Source organism: Anastrepha obliqua, chromosome 4 (genome assembly GCF_027943255.1).
Source record: "Anastrepha obliqua isolate idAnaObli1 chromosome 4, idAnaObli1_1.0, whole genome shotgun sequence".
Taxonomy (NCBI): domain Eukaryota; kingdom Metazoa; phylum Arthropoda; class Insecta; order Diptera; family Tephritidae; genus Anastrepha; species Anastrepha obliqua.
Genome location: NC_072895.1, coordinates 106,666,765 through 106,684,748, shown reverse-complemented (window position 1 = coordinate 106,684,748; position 17,984 = coordinate 106,666,765). Strand labels below are relative to the sequence as shown.

The window sequence follows — 17,984 nt, the reverse complement described above, 5'->3', positions numbered from 1 at the left end:
AGATCACATAATTTTCTATGTCGATTTGCCGTAAGGATTCATTGTTCATGATTCAGTCATTAGTTTGCAAATAGCCGATACCCGTACATTCATTTCAGTGCCCTCTACTAGAATTCCTTGTCGGAATCTTGTTAATTTTGTTTGTGTTGCACAATGTGTGCTTTATTTAAATTCCAAAAACAAACTCGAGCTTTAAAGACCCTGTTTTTCATTATCAATTACAATAAAACGAGACCCACAACGAGCGGCTGACACAGTAAACACAGCCGGTTTCCCAGTGTCGCGTTTGTCGTACAAACTCGTTCCCAGAATCGTTTTTGCTATTTTACTAGCTCGCCTGCTTTTTTGACCGCTGCATCCCATCAGTTTGTGCTTTGACTTTCGCTAGAGAACGCGCTTTTGTTCATTTGTTCTTACGTTCGCCAGTAAAAAATAAAAACAAAAGCAAAAAAAAAAATAAAAATAAAAAAATAAGTGCAAGCGCATAAATATTATTTGTGTGGAATAATGCAATATTTGGCGCTTTGGATACCCTTTTACCTCTTCATTGCCGCCGTTACGCTGCTCTTCGTGTGGTGGCGTAAGCGTTTGAACTACTGGGCCGATCGTGGTATTATACACGAAAAACCGTCCTTGATCCATGGCAATTTGGCCGGTGTGGGACGTACTCAGACAATACGCGACCCGTTTCGCGATTTCTATGAGAAATATAAACATGACGCACCTTTTGGTGGCTTCTACTTGTCGATGCGTGCTGCGGCAGTGATCTTTGATCTCGATCTTGTAAGGCATATATTAGTTAAAGATTTCGGGAATTTCAGCAGTCGCGGCGCATACTACAATGAGAAAGATGACCCGATTTCGGCGCATGTGTTCAATTTGGACGGTACAAGCTGGCGGAATGTGCGCGCCAAACTAACGCCCACCTTCACATCAGCCAAGATGAAGTTCATGTTTCCAACGGTGGTGGAGGTGGCAAAGGAATTTGTAAAGGTACTACAACAAGAAGTGGAGCAGCAGAATTCAGGTAAAGCTAACGGCTCCACTCAGTCGCACAAGGCACAAAACGCTGTGACGAGTGATGACGCCTCAATGCAGGGTATTGAAATTAGGGATTTGCTGGCACGCTTCACCACTGATGTCATCGGTAGTTGTGCATTCGGACTGGATTGTAATAGTTTGCACGAACCGGACACACAATTTCGCGTTATGGGCAGAAGGATCTTTGGTGAACGCAGACATGGTCGCGTTGTGTTCGGTTTTGCGCAGGCCTACCCAGAGCTATCTCGTAAATTGGGCATCAAAATGACTCCAGATGATATCAGTGAATTCTTTCAGAAAGTAGTGCACGATACCGCTGCGTACAGAGAGAAAGAAGGTGTGCAGCGCAATGATTTTATGAATCTCTTGTTGGAGCTGAAAAAGCAAGAAGATGGCTTGAGTTTGGAGCAGATTACTGCGCAGGCATTCGTTTTCTTCATCGCTGGCTTTGAAACGAGTTCTAGTACAATGGGTTTTGCGCTGTATGAGCTCGCATTGAATCAGGAAATACAAGCGAAGGCGCGCGCCGAGATTGAGACGGTATTGGCGCGTTTCGATGGCCAATTCACATACGAGTGTATGCGTGAAATGCAATATTTGCACCAGATCTTTTGTGGTTAGTAAGCGAGTGGTGGTGGAAAGTTTTTAATTTGAATGATTAATGTTCGTATTTTTTTTATTTTCTCTACAGAAACACTGCGCAAATACTCCGTCGCCTCGATAACCCTGCGCAAGACACTGAACGACTATCAGGTGCCGAATACCAAGTATGTAATCGAGAAAGGTGTGGTTATTGTTATACCCATTGATGCTATACATCGCGATCCCGAAATATATCCTGATCCCGAACGTTTCGACCCCACACGTTTTGAACGGGAGGCAATAGCCAAGCGCCATCCTATGGCTTGGCTGCCCTTCGGCGAGGGGCCACGCAATTGCATTGGACTGCGCTTCGGTAAAATGCAAGCCATGGTGGGCTTGGCTTTATTGCTGAAACATTTCAAATTCACGCTGGCACCTAAGACTAAAGTGCCGCTAGATATTAAAAAAGAAAGTTTTGTGTTGGCGAGCAACGATGGCATTCATTTGCATGTGGAGCCAATCGCAGGCACAAAATGAAGTAATGGATTTCAGAGTATTATTGTATTTTTAATATCAACAAATTTAACATAAATTTTACATTATAATTACAGTTTATTAAATAAACTTATTTTACTTTCCATTTCTTTTTGACATTACAACAAGTTTGTGTTTTGTACTTTTCTTATCTATTCAAAATTCAAAAGAAATCCCGTTTAAGTTCCAATTGAAATGTACTACTCGCGTTTAGGCCTCTAATAGGTGTCTTGATACTCTTCGGCCCCAAAATTTAATAAAATATTAATCAATAATTGAACTGGATCTTGGGTTTCCAACAAATAAAGTGAATGACGCCTAAAAATGTTCCCCCTTTTGTCTCGAGTCGAATTCTCGAATTCTCTTCGAAAGCTTTGAAGAATCTGTATTAAAAAAACGACGAACAACAGACAGACGCCTTATAAAACATTTCATCAAGATACCGAGTGAAATCGCGCAAGTTTTATCCTCGCTTTACTTCCAAAAGTCAATTTTTCATTAATTTTTTTTCCTTTTTATTTTGAAAAACAAATAAAATTTACCACAGAAGTCCACTTATCAAGTGTTCCAAGATCTCTAATATAACCATTGCATTCATATTTAACCAATACCTGAGACAAATGCGTCTTCCAACGTCTTCTCCACTAGTAATAAAAATTAGGTAACATTGTAATTTCCAATTAAAAAAAAACAAAACAGTCCGAACACTCAGAGTTTTAAAAGTCATATCTTTCATATATCAAGACTATAGCACTTTCCGAATTTTAAAAGGTGGCTCGTTCATCTGGAGTTGATCCCCAACCGACCAAATTGAAAATTGCTCATAGCCCAAAGAATGGCATAACTCTTCTCCGAAAGTTTTAATCGGCTTAAGAAACTAACTTAGAGCTGTGATATTCTTCATAGGAGATGTTCTTTAACATAAAACTTGCTTATGGAGTGTAAAAACTTACCTGTACTTTGTAAAATTTGAATTCAGTAGTACCTCTGATTCAGGATGCCTTAATGAGAGGACCCTTTTCAATATAGCCATCGAGTCACAATATTTCAAGTAAGCCCGTATGGGACTTTTAATAAAGAAGGCAAAATTGAAAAGACAAATAAAATAACTACCTTGAGCCCGATTAAAAAACGTTCGATCCCAAAGCAGCTCAGCTCGGGTCAGGCGAGAGGAAACTGAGTGGGATAGCCAAAACTCAATTGAGTTGAGAGTAATAAAAATGAGCTTATAATTCAATTTAAGAAGTCAGCACCAAGAGGTTGCCTCAAATAGGACTAGGAGCTCGGCCAAACACCCAATAAAGGGTGTGAGTAGCAATTATTTATATTAGGTTGGGGAATAATTTCTTAACGTTTTTAACGAAGACTTTTATTTAAGAAAAGACATTAACTATATCAATAAGTTCATCAGTTATATATTTGTCGTTGCTATTTATACCCTCTTCCCACCTTTTGACCAATTTCTTGATGCCGTTCCGTCAAAAATCGCCTGGTCTCAACAACGTCTTTGACACCAGACCAGGCGATTTTTGGCGGAACGTCTTTGTTATCGAAGGTAGCACCGGAATGCGGCTTTGATGGCTTGTGCAGTATGGGACCTGCCGTTGTCGTGAAGGAGAATGGTTTGACCATGTCCATTAGATCTTTTCAGTCAAATAGCTTCATTCACGCGATGTAGCAGGACAATGTACAGCTATTTGTGACGTTAACGTGTATCTCCCGGAGTCACCCACTGCTTTCTTTACTTCATATTAATCCATAGGCACATTTTCTCATCTCCCGTGACGATTCGATACAAAAAGCGCTATTTGTGGCAGCGTATTTCCCGATGGCGGGCGAGATGCTGAAAAGGTATTTGAAGCTGACTTTCTTGGTTTTTTTCGTTGGGAGACGCCAGTTCACTGAAAATAAGAGCCCAGAATCAAGCCTCGCACCACGCATTTTTAAAGGCTCATGTCAAATGCATTGTTAGTCTTTAAAATGAAGAGAGGCTTCAAAAGAGAAGGAGGTTATTTAAAAAAGATTGGTTAAGGGTAACTCGAAGGTAGAAAATCAGCAGTCCAAATATCGTGTAGAAATACTTAGAGTGCTCATAGACTTTGAGATGGAAAGATACGGACAAGGAGGGGAAATTTTTCGTTTGCTAGACAGTGGAGTCTATGTTAATGAAACATTAACCGATTTATGCTTGGTGGAGAGCAGCACTTCCAGCAGCATATTCAAAGAATATATGCGATATATGGCCTATGGTGCTACAACAACAATAATCGGTTTCTTAAGACGAAGAATGAATTGATAAACTTCATCAGCCATACCGACGAAGAATTATTTCGAATGTAGCGCGCTGGTGTAGCTGAAACAGAACCCAATGAAAAACCCGCAGTCGTCAGTGTAAAATTTCAGCTCGATAGGAATCAATAGCGTGCGCGGGCATTGTGCCAGATTGGGATTAGTGACCAAGTAGGAGCAAAAGCGGATTTTAGAAGTAGGACAACAAAAAAGTAATTCCTTAAAGTGCACGAAGAGTGGCCCTCCAGTCGAATTAAGCCCCGTTTCAAAGACGCTCGATACCAACAACTACACAAACCACTTTTTGTCTAATAATGAGTTCTCTTTGTTCACACAAAACCACTCTTCACAGACGAATTCAACCGACTTTTGGAGTATCTTCAAATTATGCACAAGCCAACAAGTTTATTTCGCTTCTATAAACGACTACATGGACTGACAGACAGATGCACTGGCTACGCGATGCGCGCACGCACGCAATGACCTTACAAATTTTGGGCTGCTCATCAGCAGCGGAACTCATCATCACCAAACACTGAGCTTTGCTTGTGCTGCAACTGCGAGCAATGCCACAAATGCAACTAAGCGTTCATTCAACCATGTCCATATGTATGTATGTATGAATGTATGCTGCTGGGTGAAGTGCAAGGGCCACCATGAGGAAGAGTACAAGTGGTGTCGTGTGTCGTGAGTTGGCGTGCGTGTGCTTGCATGAGTTGCACTTTTGACTGCATTCGCTCCTGCTGCCGTTACCGCTGCTGCTGTTGTTGCTGCTGCTGCTGCTGGTGCTGATGGTGTTGAATGCAGCAATTAAACAATTCTGACACAATAGTTAAGCACACACTAAGATTCACTTGAGTACACACTCCCATGCGTGTGTGTGTGCATACTTAGACACATACGCATACGCTGCTGCTTATGAACAGACATGTCAGATGGTAGCAACTAAATTAAATATGACTATTCACTGAGTACAGAGCATTGGTTAGGCAGATAAGCAACAAGGCTGTTGATTTGCAGCTTCGAGGTTTGGTGTTTAGCTTGGAAGTGGTACGAAGGGAATGAGTGGGAGCAAGAGCGATAGCGATAGCGTCCTACATTACTATCATATTTATTCGGTAAGGTTTAACTGGCAAATGATAGCTGGAAGCTCTGCGCTGAAAGCCAGCTGTAGTATCGAAGCGAAAACAAGTTGTAATTTTCCGGCCATGCAAATAGTCTGTGAGTGTACGTAAATAATCACATTTGTTCAGCGCCTAACTTAAGGCGGCCAAATAATAGATAAAAACACTCAACTGCGCCACATATTTACTCAAGGATTAGTGTATTAATATACATATAAAGGGTTTTTTTAAAGATACGCTTTGATATCAGTAATGAATAATTCCTCCACGGTACCTTTTATACGTAATTTCTCACTTTTGACAAGTAACCAATTGTAAAATTTTACACCATTCAATAACGCGTTAAAATTATTTAAACTTATTATGAAAATATTTGATCTTCAAGAACAACTTATGCGGAAATTCGTGGAAATAATCGTCCAAATGAGCCAACAATTCAAAGGTTGATGAAAAAATTTCGAGAAACTGGTCCTATCGAGGATAGAGGAAGAACTGGCAGACCGAAAACTGAACGTTCTGTTGAGAATGTTGCTGCTGTAGCCCGAAGTGTTCTGAAAAACTTTCATAAATGTCAAACAATTAGACATTCTTGAATCGACTGTTTGCGGGATTTTACACTCAAAACAACATCTAGGCGCGTCTCTTGAAAGACCCTTTACAAAAAATAGGGAAACTCTGAGCAAAAAAATATGGAAAATTCTTTATTTCTTAAAATTAAAACTCTTTTTTTTTCAGTTAAAATCTGCAATCAATCAAAAGTGCCCAATTAGGTATAAAAAAACAGATTGAAAATAAAAAGAAAACTAGAAATGTGTACTTTGTTCACATTTTGACCATTATTTTTTTATTTTTCATTTCATAAAAATTAGAATTCATTCTATAACAAAAAAAAATATATATTAATAGAAGTTTCAAGTTTTGTTCAAAATTTATAAAAATTCTACAAATTTTTCATCAAAATTTTAAACTTTTTAATCAGAATTTAAACAGGAAATTCAGGTACGCAGATCACAGCCTATTAAGTTTTATATAACAAAGTGCAAGTTTCAAGTGATTCAACATTTGCTTTAATTTTTGATCATTTTTCGCCTGACGGTAATGAGTAGACGACATTGTTTTACAATTTTCTGCCGATTTTTAGTATAAATCAATAATTTTCCATCTTCATACAATTCATCATCTTTAAAAAGGAAATTTTTTAAATGAAAGAAAAACCTAGCATCGTCAAGGAAAAATTGTATGAAACATGAACAAACATTTTCAGTCAGTTTCTAAACAAAAAAATCTCATTCCTCAAACCCAAAAACTTATCCTTTCCATCCTTACTCCCGCACAATAGGCAACGCATTATTTGCATTGTGGCTGCTAAAGAAACAAGCAAAAACAAAGAAAAGCAGACAGTTACACATTGCATCAAGCGGCGCCGACAAGAGGAAGCGGGCAGCCGCGGTAATAGCGCAGACACACCACTTTAGCGAAGTCCTCAACCATCTGTGCTATCCTTCTGCCAGAAAAATGTGACACACAGATGGCGCTCCTAGCAGTAAGAAGGCGTTGTTCCTAAGCAACGGCAGGTAGACATTCTCACTATTTAGGACTGGTAGCGCAGACTAATCACCTACCTTGTCAGAAATCAAAAACGGATTAACGAAACCAACGCAAGACAAGTCTTGTCGAGTCCCTATGCTCCCGAGAGGAGTGAACAAGGAAAAAAGATACATATATATAAACCCAAATATATTTGGTAAACATATAGTGTATGATATTTGGTGCAATTGCCAGCCTTATGAGAAGTAACTTGAATCTTTCGGTAACTTAAAAGATAAATGCTTCAGTCGGCTTGAGAAGGTCTAAAACATAAAAAGGAGGAATATGAAAGTATACTTTTTCAAAGTATCTTAACTCATCGTAATTAAATTATTCTCGATGAGGACACTGACAAAAAATGCCCGAACATCTGAGTGAAATAAGATTGGTGCTCTTGCAGCTTTGAAAGTAGCCCCTACTCGCAGATGGTTGAGTTAGCGCTTAGTTTGAAATCTTCTTACAAAGATGCTGATGTTAAAAACTTCCAAATTTTATGGTCTAGCATAAGCTCTAAATGAACTATCCCAACCCACGAAATACTGACTACCTTAGCGATCGTCTGTCTGTGCGCAAGTGCTCAACTTGAGTACGTCTTATACAGCACAAATTGCCGATGAAAACGGACAGCTTTTTACTCAATGGCTGAGACATTTGTGCGGCAACACAAGATGAAACAGAGTAAAGAATGTAATAACAATTTCACTATTCGGCACCGATTTGATTCGTTTTGCACCTTCGCTTATTTACCCATTTGCCAAGGTGTACATGTAGAGGTAAACACTAAAGCAGAGCTCTGTGTCTAAATTAACTGAAAACACCTGATAGTTTTGAATAACCGGTATTTAAATAACCAAATTAAATATATTTTTATAATTCGTTATACTTTAGAAATGTTGGTATTAGGTATATGAATGGCTTAAATTTGTTAGTGCCTTCGGTGAGATAACCCACGAAAATTCAATTTTCATAATAATTTGCAAAAGTTTGACCAGACCGGGTCTGTAGGAGATGTGAAAACACCAGTGCATGCTCGTACAGCTCCTACTGCATAAAATATTGCTGCCGTCCACCTCAACTCGTCCTCGTGCCCAACAAATGCACCTTTCACGCTCGCCGTTGATGAACATTATGCATAAAGACTTGCATTTACACGTTTACAAGTTGCAATTGACTCAAAAACTAAAGCCTCTTGACAACAGTGAATGACCAAATTTTCGAAGAAAATCATCTTCAGTGATGAGGCACATTTTCACCTCTATGGATCCGTCAATAAGCAGAATTGTCGCATTTGGGCGTATGATAATCCAAGAGTGATTGCCGAAATACCAATAAACCCACAAAGAGTGACTGTTTGTGCGGTTTATGGGCCGGCGGCATCATAGGCCGTATTTTTTCCAAAATGAGGCCAGTCAGGCAGTTACTGTGAATAGTGTTCGCTATCGTGAGATGATAACGAACTTTTTATGGCCCAAATTGGAAGATATGAATGCGGACGATATGTGGTTTCCACAGGACGGTGTCGCTTGTCACACAGCTAACGAAACATTGGCGCTTTTGCGCGAAAAATTTGATGGCCGAATAATCTCACGTCGCGGCGATGTCAAATGTCTTTCTTTGGGGTTCAAAGAAAAGGTGTACGTCGATAAGCCAGCATCAATTTAAGAGCTGAAGGATGAGATAATTCGGCACATTAACGGCAAGAAACTCAATTATGCCTCAGCGTCATCGAAAATTTGGACCATCGGTTGGAGGTGTGCCACCGAGGCCGCGGTGGCTATTTGGCCAATATTTTGTTCCATATGTAATTGAGCCAGACTAATATTATCATAGTATAGAGAAATGATAATAATTTTCTAAAGAAATTGTATTTTATTCAAAATCAACACCGACCCTTGAAACTTAACCACCCTTCGTAAGCAAGAACGTTCTTAAACACTATTTTTAAAGTAACATTTTCTCGTTGAAAAAAAAAAAGTTTAAGAAATTTCAAGATTTTCTTTTATTTATTTCTGTGTTTTTTTTTCATATTCATTTCATATTTTCAATTTACACTGCGAAATGCTATTATTTTAAGTTATATTAGTTTAGAAAACCAATACAGAATTTTATTACGAATATTGAGGATTTTTTAAAATTCTGATCCACATAAAAATTTTGTAAATTTTTTTTTTTTTTTAAATGAATTTTTCAGGACTTTTTTACAGAAATGTTTCTGTTCAAACTTACAGGAATGTAGATTTAATTTGAAATACGCCTGCATAAAATTATGTACGACTTTCAGAGTTCAGCATGAAAGTGACAGTGACCAATGGCAAATGATTGCTGGCTAAAGCACAAGAAGAAAATTTTTCGCACAGTGGAAAGTGAATAATGCCAACGAATCAATATCTGTTCAGCAACTGTCATTGATAATTTATACATATTTTTTCAGATTTATAACTGTTCCTCAGTAGCCAATAGTCATAAAGTGATTTAAATTTAGCCGATGTTTATTACTAAAGCTTAGTGCATTTCATGTGCATCCTTTTCATTGTTATCACAAACTACTGGCCAATGATTACAGACTGCTGATTGTGATCACTAAAGAAAGATTAAAAAGTTTTCTTCGCTCATTGACCAATCAAAAATGTCTACTTATCCAGGCACCGTCATTTTTCTAACAACATGATCATACCGTACTTACCAGTGACTATACCTTTAATAGATCAGTTTCAAACTAGTTGCGGACTAGTTTCGGGTGACAAAAAAATCATTTCTTTTTCGAAACAAAACACAAACATCAAAGTTATTTGTTGTTCTTTCTAAAACTTTTTTTTGTTGATTTTTTTTTTTGCTTCTACACGAAACACTTGACAACTCCGCACGTCTTCGGTCTAGTGAGAAACACAAACTACTCGCTCAAAATGGATTTCAACAGCGACAGAGAATCGACAAAAGAAAAACCAAATATGCAGCTTCGGGTACCTGCGAACGAGCTCGGACGGGAAGAGGAACATACTATTTCCTGGAACAATAGCAACAAGGCCACCCTCTGAGTTTAATTTTTTTTAATATTTTTAATCTGAGTTTCATTAAAATAGAAATGTTTTAAATTTTTATTTTTGGGTATTTAAAATCAAATCAAAATAAAGATTTCCATCACTCAAAAAAAATTGTATTGTATTTTATTTATTAAAAAGTTGCTCAGAAACAAAATTGCTTGATTAATTTTGCGCCACCTTTTACTTACACGTATATGACACATTCATCTACGATCTCAGCGAAAATATTTATTTATTTATTTATTTTTTACATTTTTTTATTTGTGTTTTGCCACGAAATCACTGCCATTCACCGCCGGCCCAGACATCCCGGCAGACGCCTTTGTTGTTGCTGTTGCTGTTATCTTTTTCTCTGTTATTCTTTTGTTCTGTGACACGTTGCATTGTGGTTGGCGTTGAATTGAATTCAATACGTGGCCGCAAATGGCAAAATTTTTATGATGATTGAAATGTCACGCATGGATTTAGCGACAAGACGCGATGTGACAGCTACAGCCGTGGAGAATTCGCGCATGTACGAATATGTAGGTGTAAATGAGTTGGTGGCCGCCGACCATAAAGGACAGCTAGTTGTTTTCTAGCGGACATATTTGTTTGTTTTATTTGCTCATACAGTCGTAGACGGCACAGTAAAAGCCAGCCGGCTTGCGGTGTTGTGTCCACTGAGGTGCGTCCGAGCCGAGTGCAAGTGAACTCATTGCAATATCGAGGTGTTCCTTATAAAACCACAAATGTATCACATATGTATACATGCTTGCATTTGTTTATAGATATGCCCATCTGTTCATATGAAATGTGTGGCGCGCCGAATTGCAGACGTAAATGAAGTTGGCTCATTGCCAACTGCTACGGCGGCGGTGGCATGCGAAATGCTTTTGTGACTTGCTTATCTATCTATGCGCACTTGCCTACTTACATTTGTGTCTGATTTTTTAGGCTCGCATATTTCCACTCATTTAGGTTTTTTTTTGCATTTTCATAATTCAAAAGTAATCGCGCAATTTACGCTTTTGTGGTTAACTTTGTTTTTGTTGCCACTGGTTCGCTGTGTGGAGTTTTCATTTTCACGCGTCTAAAAGCCGCTATTGTTGTGTTAATGATGTCGAACAATAAAGAATTATTTTGCGCTATAAATACAAAAACATACTTACACACCTACATTTGCGGGGAAATAAATGGTAGTGCCTGGACACAGCAAGCAATGATTGACAGCTTTTTTCCATGTTTTATGAACTACCAGCAAACATTCGGCGGCAAACACGACAGAGTAGTGAGCAATACATTAAAATAGTGGAGTTTAGCACACATAGGAAAAATTTCTGAAAAACTAATATATAATAAAATTTTCTTTTTCAAATTTCAATAGTAAGGAGACATTAATTGATAAATTTCATTGATGGAGGGCGATAGCAAACATTTCATAGCTTTATATCAAAGAAACGCTACTCCAATCGATTAACTCATTTTTTATTTTTTTCAGTTTGAAAATTAATTTTATGATTTTTTCACACATTTTGCTATATAGACACTTCTCTTTTGTAAGTTTGTGCAATTTACGTCGAAAAAAAGCTTCAAAATACAAAAAACGCTGTTCAAATCGGAGCATTCTGAGCCTAGTTATTAAATTACATATGCCCAAATGGGTATGGGCACTTCATTTCATGAGATATAGACATGCCAAAAGACGGTTAAGAAGGTTACTAATACAACTTTCAACCAAAAATGTGCAGTAAAAAATATTACACATAAATAAACATGCAAATACATGAAAAGTTAGGAGTTATATCAATTTACTTGTACAAGGAACCATTACTCGACTTAAGTATCTAGAAACAAGATATCCAGAAATGGTTATGCTATATGAAGAAACGCCACAACTTTCAGTACTCACTACAGACCATGAGTCAAAGCACACGAACCAAAGCTGCAAGATGAAATGGTTTTGAGTTCAGACAGCTGTGCGTCCCAGAATCCATGTCGCCAGCGACATACCGGTTTTTGAAAAGCCATTTTTTGAAGACTGACAACTTTTTGAACGAACCTCGTATGGGCAAAAAAACAATTTTTATTTTTTAACAATGAATCAGGAAATAAAATACTGAAAACAAAAATAAAAATTCTTTTTTCGTTTTACACGCTTGTAAAGAAATACCCAAAAAACACCATTTCAAATAAGGCGAGCGCCTTAAGGTCAATAGAATTAAGGACATGGAATGATCCACACTGAAGCTCGAATTTGAACCCATAAAAAATTGTTGATATAATTTTAAAAACTTTGGTTTTTAATTTCAAAATAACACAATGCAGATAAAAGCTAGAATCTTATTCAGAATATTTCAGGTATTTGGACACTCAGCGCTTCATTTAGCTAAAAGATGCGTCAGCTGTAAAAAGCGCTCAAAGTTATAATATTCTATACGGACAGAAACTGAACTCCTTAAACCGTTTGGGTTTCCATTTCAGTCAATGTCTAATTGGGCAAGGAATTTTACATATTTACCAGCTTAGAACCACTTTTAATCCACTGACGGCTCTAAGGTGGAATGCAAGGTTGCAACTGCGGCCTTTTTAGACTAACTGGTAGACTAACTGGTTAAGAAGGTTCTCTATCTCTTCGATTCTGTTAGTGCTTTTCAGGCAGTAGTGTTTGCTATCATCGCATACGGTCACCCTTGCATGAAATCTTCAAAAACAAGTGCGTGGTCAGTTAGTCCAGCTGGAATTTTGATCCTGTGGTCTTCGACAACCTTATCGAGACTGGTTAAGCAATGCAGTACTTTAATGAATAGTATTTGTAAGCAGCTTTTGATGGGCTTAATCAGTATACAAAAAAATGCACAAACTTTCAAATATTTTATAACTCTTTTAACTGGATGTTTTTTAGTTTCAAGGTATTATTGCATTGAACTGTGTAGTAGAAAATTTAAAGGTAAATACTGTCTTCCACAACTTCATTTCAGGAAAAAAAAATGTTGCTATGAGTTGATGGAGATAAGAAATTATGTTAATTTCGTTGTTTACTTCTTAACAGTAAAAATTGGAAATCTGATTCTGCTTTAAGAGCTGGCGAGTTTCCAATATTTTCAGGTAATTCAAATGTGTACATTAAAACAGAATTCGATGTCTTCTCTCACAGCTCTAAATGAGACAGCTCTCACAGCTCCTTTCAATACAAGATCTATGCAATTGTCTTGGCGGAAAGAATTGCGTGTATGATGGACCTCGCTCCTTCCAAACTACTTTTGTAGGCAGTCAGGCTGCGATAAAGGTTCTTACCTCGGCAACAATTAACTTGAAATGAAATCAAAAATGTTGAATAGCCCTCCAATCTTTGAAGAAATGCAATACAGAGTATTGAGCGATGCTCCGGAAAATAAAAAAGTAGACGTGTGTGCGAGATCTGAGACATAATTTGGAAAATCAATTTGTCCCATTTCACTAAGTTGAGAAGGATACTATGTAGAGCAGTGACACACAGTAAGTGGACAGCAGCAGAGTATTAAGTTCATTTTGGCTAGCAACCTCTGAGAAGCAATACGAGATTTACTAGGGCTCTAAAAAAATATGTCCCCTTCAAGGGAATTCTGATCCTCATTAGAGTCCTGGACTCGTTCTCACGACAATCGGCTCCACGTTACAGGAAAAACCCAGATTTATAACCTATCCAGAACTGTCGCTTCAATCCGTATCAGCATTCCCTAAACATTGTCGTTTCTTTCTCGTGCTAATCGGCGCCATTCAGACACACCAAGTGAAGCCATGTACTTCTCTATCTGTTCTTTCCAACGCAAAGGAGGCCTTCCTCTTCCTCTGCTACCTCCAGGTGGTGCCGCATCGCATACTTTCAAAGCCGGAGCGTTTGTATCCATTCGGACGACATGACCCAGCCAATGTAGCCTCTGGATCTTTGTTCCCTGCGTTATGTCTATATCGACGTAAAGCTCCTACAGCTCATTGTTCCATCGCTTGCGATAGTCGGCGTTCCTAACGTGCAAAGGTCCAAAAAATTTCCGCAGACTCCTTCTCTCAAACAGACGTCTTATCAGAAGTTGACATCATCCAAGCCAAGTGAGATTCCCCGTTGGATTTCAAGGTTGACATTATAATCGGTATTACTGCTGTTTCCTAGTTGAACGAGCTCTCTTACGACCTCAAACCACAAACTTGCGCTCATATTTTCTGGGTATGGATAGCCTTTTCTGTGCACTACTACTATTTCGACCTCCACTGTGCAGCCATGTATTTATATGTATATATGTATGTAAGCGCATGAAGACGTGTAATAATCATATTGTTTGCAAAATGTATAAAGGAAAGTGAAAAAACAAAAGTATGCTAATTGCATGCAGTTGATGAGGTGGGGGTTTTGCAGGCAAATAGATAAAACTAATTTTAGAATTTCTCGCGTAAAAATCAGCGCTTGTTCAGGCTCTTCAGATGCTTGCAATGCAGCAAAACAACAAAACAACAAACACCGCAATATCCATTAAAATTTAGTACCTTCTTCGCGCCTCTGAATCGCCAAGTGGCAAACATAAATTTTATATTGCGCGTGCAAATAATATCCAATATATTAACTGTTTAATTATGCCGCCAATTGCTGCCCCACTCAACTGCAACAAATCACACTGAATGCACTGAATTAATGTTCCAACAAAAGAAAAAAAGAAAATAATAATAATAACAGTAATAGTAATAATACGAATGCGAGTGCCGGCGCTACTCTGCGTGCTCGCCATCGAAACATCTTATCGTAGAATCAAATAAAAAATGTCCCAGTTAAATTGCAGGAACTGTCACAATGAAATGACTTTATTTCCACAAATAGGCATTCATATGTACACACATACATACACACATTCACGTACGTTCCGTGTGTTGGCAATACAATTTGCGCGTTCAGTACAGCGAATAGCAGGAAACTTCTGCAGCAACAACATCTCGGCGACATAAACTACTTTTAACAATATGTAATCCGAGTGCTGCTAGCAGGCAATTTCAAATACGTCGGCAGTAACGTCAAAGCTACACCATATTGCCAGGCACCAACAATGACTTGTACCAATAAAGGCAATTATGAAGAAAAATTATTGGCTATCAATAAAGTTGGTTGGTTGGTTGGTTCGGTGGTTGTCGATAGATGGAAAGCAGGTGAAGTGGCGAGAGAAAAAGGTGTAAAATTTCATGCTATGAGCGAAAGAGCGCGAGGAGGGACACAGCGCAGAAAGAGGGGGTGGATGAGAAAGCGCTACCACCGGCATCAAGGAATTGCACAGTGCAACAATTTTTTATTTATTGATTTAATCATTTAATAATCTAAGAATGCAGCATTTCTTACAGCCCTTGAAGAATAAATAAATACTAAACAATTCAATTAAAAATAAATTAAATTAATAATTAACTTATTTAATTTTAATGAAGAAAATTTAACGTTTCGTATAGTTTACAGAGAAAAAATATTAGAAAATACTTAGAATTTAGTTAAAAAATTAATTTAATAACATTTTGAGGTAGTACTTTGTGAAAGAGAAATGTATGCAGGTGCCTGGTGATTCGGAGGCAAGAATGATAGAAAGAAGATTGCGCCCGTCAGAGAGTGCGTTACGTCACGTTTTTCCGAGTTGTGCAGTGTTGCCAACAGTTTACTCTTCGCAATAAATTTAGTGCTTTTTTATACCCAAAATGCGAAAATATTGAAGTTTCGTGTTTGTTTCTTTTTTTTAATTTAAAGCTACCGAAATTTTAAGTTTAAAAAAAAACTGTATTATTATACAAAAAAAATTAAAAAAGCCCACTCTGAGAAGATTTTAGCGCTAATGAAAATTAGTTGGCTCTTATAAAATTTGATATTTTGAAAGTGGGAATTTAATTTTTTGCTCCTTTCAAGGTTATGCAAGAATATTAAATGTCCCTCTCTCAACTCGTTTTAAGATTGAAACCCTTTTTACACATTTTAAAAGGCGTTTGAATTTACTGAATGCGAATTAAAACCATAGAGGTGTAATCGTTTCTTCCGGCCTTTAATCCTTAGTGGGACATAGGGCATCAAGAGGTGTATTCATTGTAAAAATAAGCCACAAAATACCAGAAAATACTAAAGAAACCATACTGACATTACAAAAATAGTACCTCACCTAGTAACATAACCTCAAATTTAGCAAATAAGTCGTTCCCTTAACAAAATAGTCTCGCTTAACAAAAAAAAAAAATCATAAATTAAATTGTACATAAGCATAACACATTTATTTAAAAAAACCCACATTTTAAAAACAATTTGTCACGCATACAAAGTTCTTTAAGTGATTCAACAAAAATTTTGGTGTTTTATTTTCTTTAAATGGGCATTTTAGTGCGTTTTTTATGTCCAAAGCTAGGGAACACTGCAGTAGCGGGAGAGAGATTTGCCTGCCGAAAACAGAAGAACACCAACAACACCTGCAATCGCGGGCAATGCCACCAGATGTTAAAAACAAGTGAAGCTAAATAAAACTGAGTGAATTATTTAACTAATTATTAAAAAATGTATATATTATTACAAAATTATAAACATGACATTTTAATTAGAACAGGCTAGAAAAATGTCATAAAGAAAGAATTAAAACTTCGAGACTCAATAACAAAAACAAAGCTAAATCAAGTTACGAAAAATGGTAATCTGGCCATACTGGTGCTAGAATCACGTAACTCATTGTCAAAATCGCTGAGAGCAAAGTAACGGGACCACGATAGGCGTCATCTCATTATTCTTTCCATCATGGTTTGGAGGCATATTCATTTCTCTCAAAGTTCTAGAAATCGGAGCATTTAAAGCATAATTGGTTCTAACCATCACTAACCAGTAAACGCAATGTGGCCATCTGTTGCACCGGAGCTTTTCCGACTACTTCAGACGCGGCATTAGATGATCTGGATATTATACCGCCAAGTGATGTTTTCCTCCAAGGAGAGGCCTTGAAGGCCATCTGCAGGTTGAAACATAATGGGAATTGGTATGGCTCCCCTCCGGAATTGGACAACAGAGAAGGCATGGACTTCGATCCAACGATCATCTCTGTGTCCCTGGCATGGTGTCCATCAGAATTCGTACTTGAAAAGAGATGCAGTATGAAGCTGACAGAAGCTCAAATTCTGAAAATGAGCCCGGCAAAGACTGCACACGGCATTTTCACGGATGGCTCCAGAACCGAGCATGGCTCCAGCTCTAGTGTCTACATGGAATCTAGCGGGGCAAAACTACACTTTACTCTTGGAATGTACGCATCGGCGTTTCAAGCGGAGGTGTATGCTATTCAGGAAGCAATGAACTTTGTTGGGGAAAACAGATGTAGAGGCATATTTGTATGTGTCTGTAGCGACAGCAAACCTGTGCTCATGGCCTTCGACAGCCCACAAACCACTTTAAGGGTAGTCAAGTCCTGTAAATCTAGGCGGAACTATCTCGGTAGACATAATATCCTGATGCTAATATGGATTCCGAGACACGTGGGTATCGCGGGTAACGAGATCTCTGACTCTTTAGCCAGAATGGCCAAGAAGTTGACCTCAGAGCCCATTCTGCCACTCGCTTCTGCAGCTATCAATGCCAAGCGGGTTACTTCAACGCACAAGCGAGCTTGGCAGACTGATATAGGCTTCAGATGGACAAAACTGATGTCACCTTTCATGTTCGACCTACAATCGTATGTCCTTCTGTTATTAGGCAACAGGGAATGTAGGCAGTTGGCTGCACCGATGACGGGCCACTTTCTATAGCCGAAGCATACGGAAGAGATAGGCATCTCAGAAA

The 17,984-nt window shown here is 38.1% G+C and overlaps 1 protein-coding gene across 1 annotated transcript; it reads left to right on the top strand.

Annotated features, from left to right (window-relative positions):
* The first annotated feature begins 271 nt into the window (after positions 1-271).
* On the top strand, positions 272-2,285 carry LOC129245050 (cytochrome P450 6a8-like). Its single transcript, XM_054883013.1, has 2 exons — positions 272-1,657; positions 1,733-2,285. Exons 1-2 carry the CDS (start codon positions 508-510, stop codon positions 2,158-2,160), a joined length of 1,578 nt encoding a protein of 525 aa, XP_054738988.1. The 5' UTR covers positions 272-507; the 3' UTR covers positions 2,161-2,285.
* Positions 2,286-17,984: the final 15,699 nt, after the last annotated feature.

Excerpts from the sequence above, each read along its gene's own strand:
- LOC129245050 (XM_054883013.1), top strand. The coding sequence starts at position 508 with ATGCAATATTTGGCGCTTTGGATACCCTTTTACCTCTTCATTGCCGCC. Across the intron at positions 1,658-1,732 it reads TTTGCACCAGATCTTTTGTG|AAACACTGCGCAAATACTCC; the intron begins GTTAGTAAGCGA and ends TTTTCTCTACAG.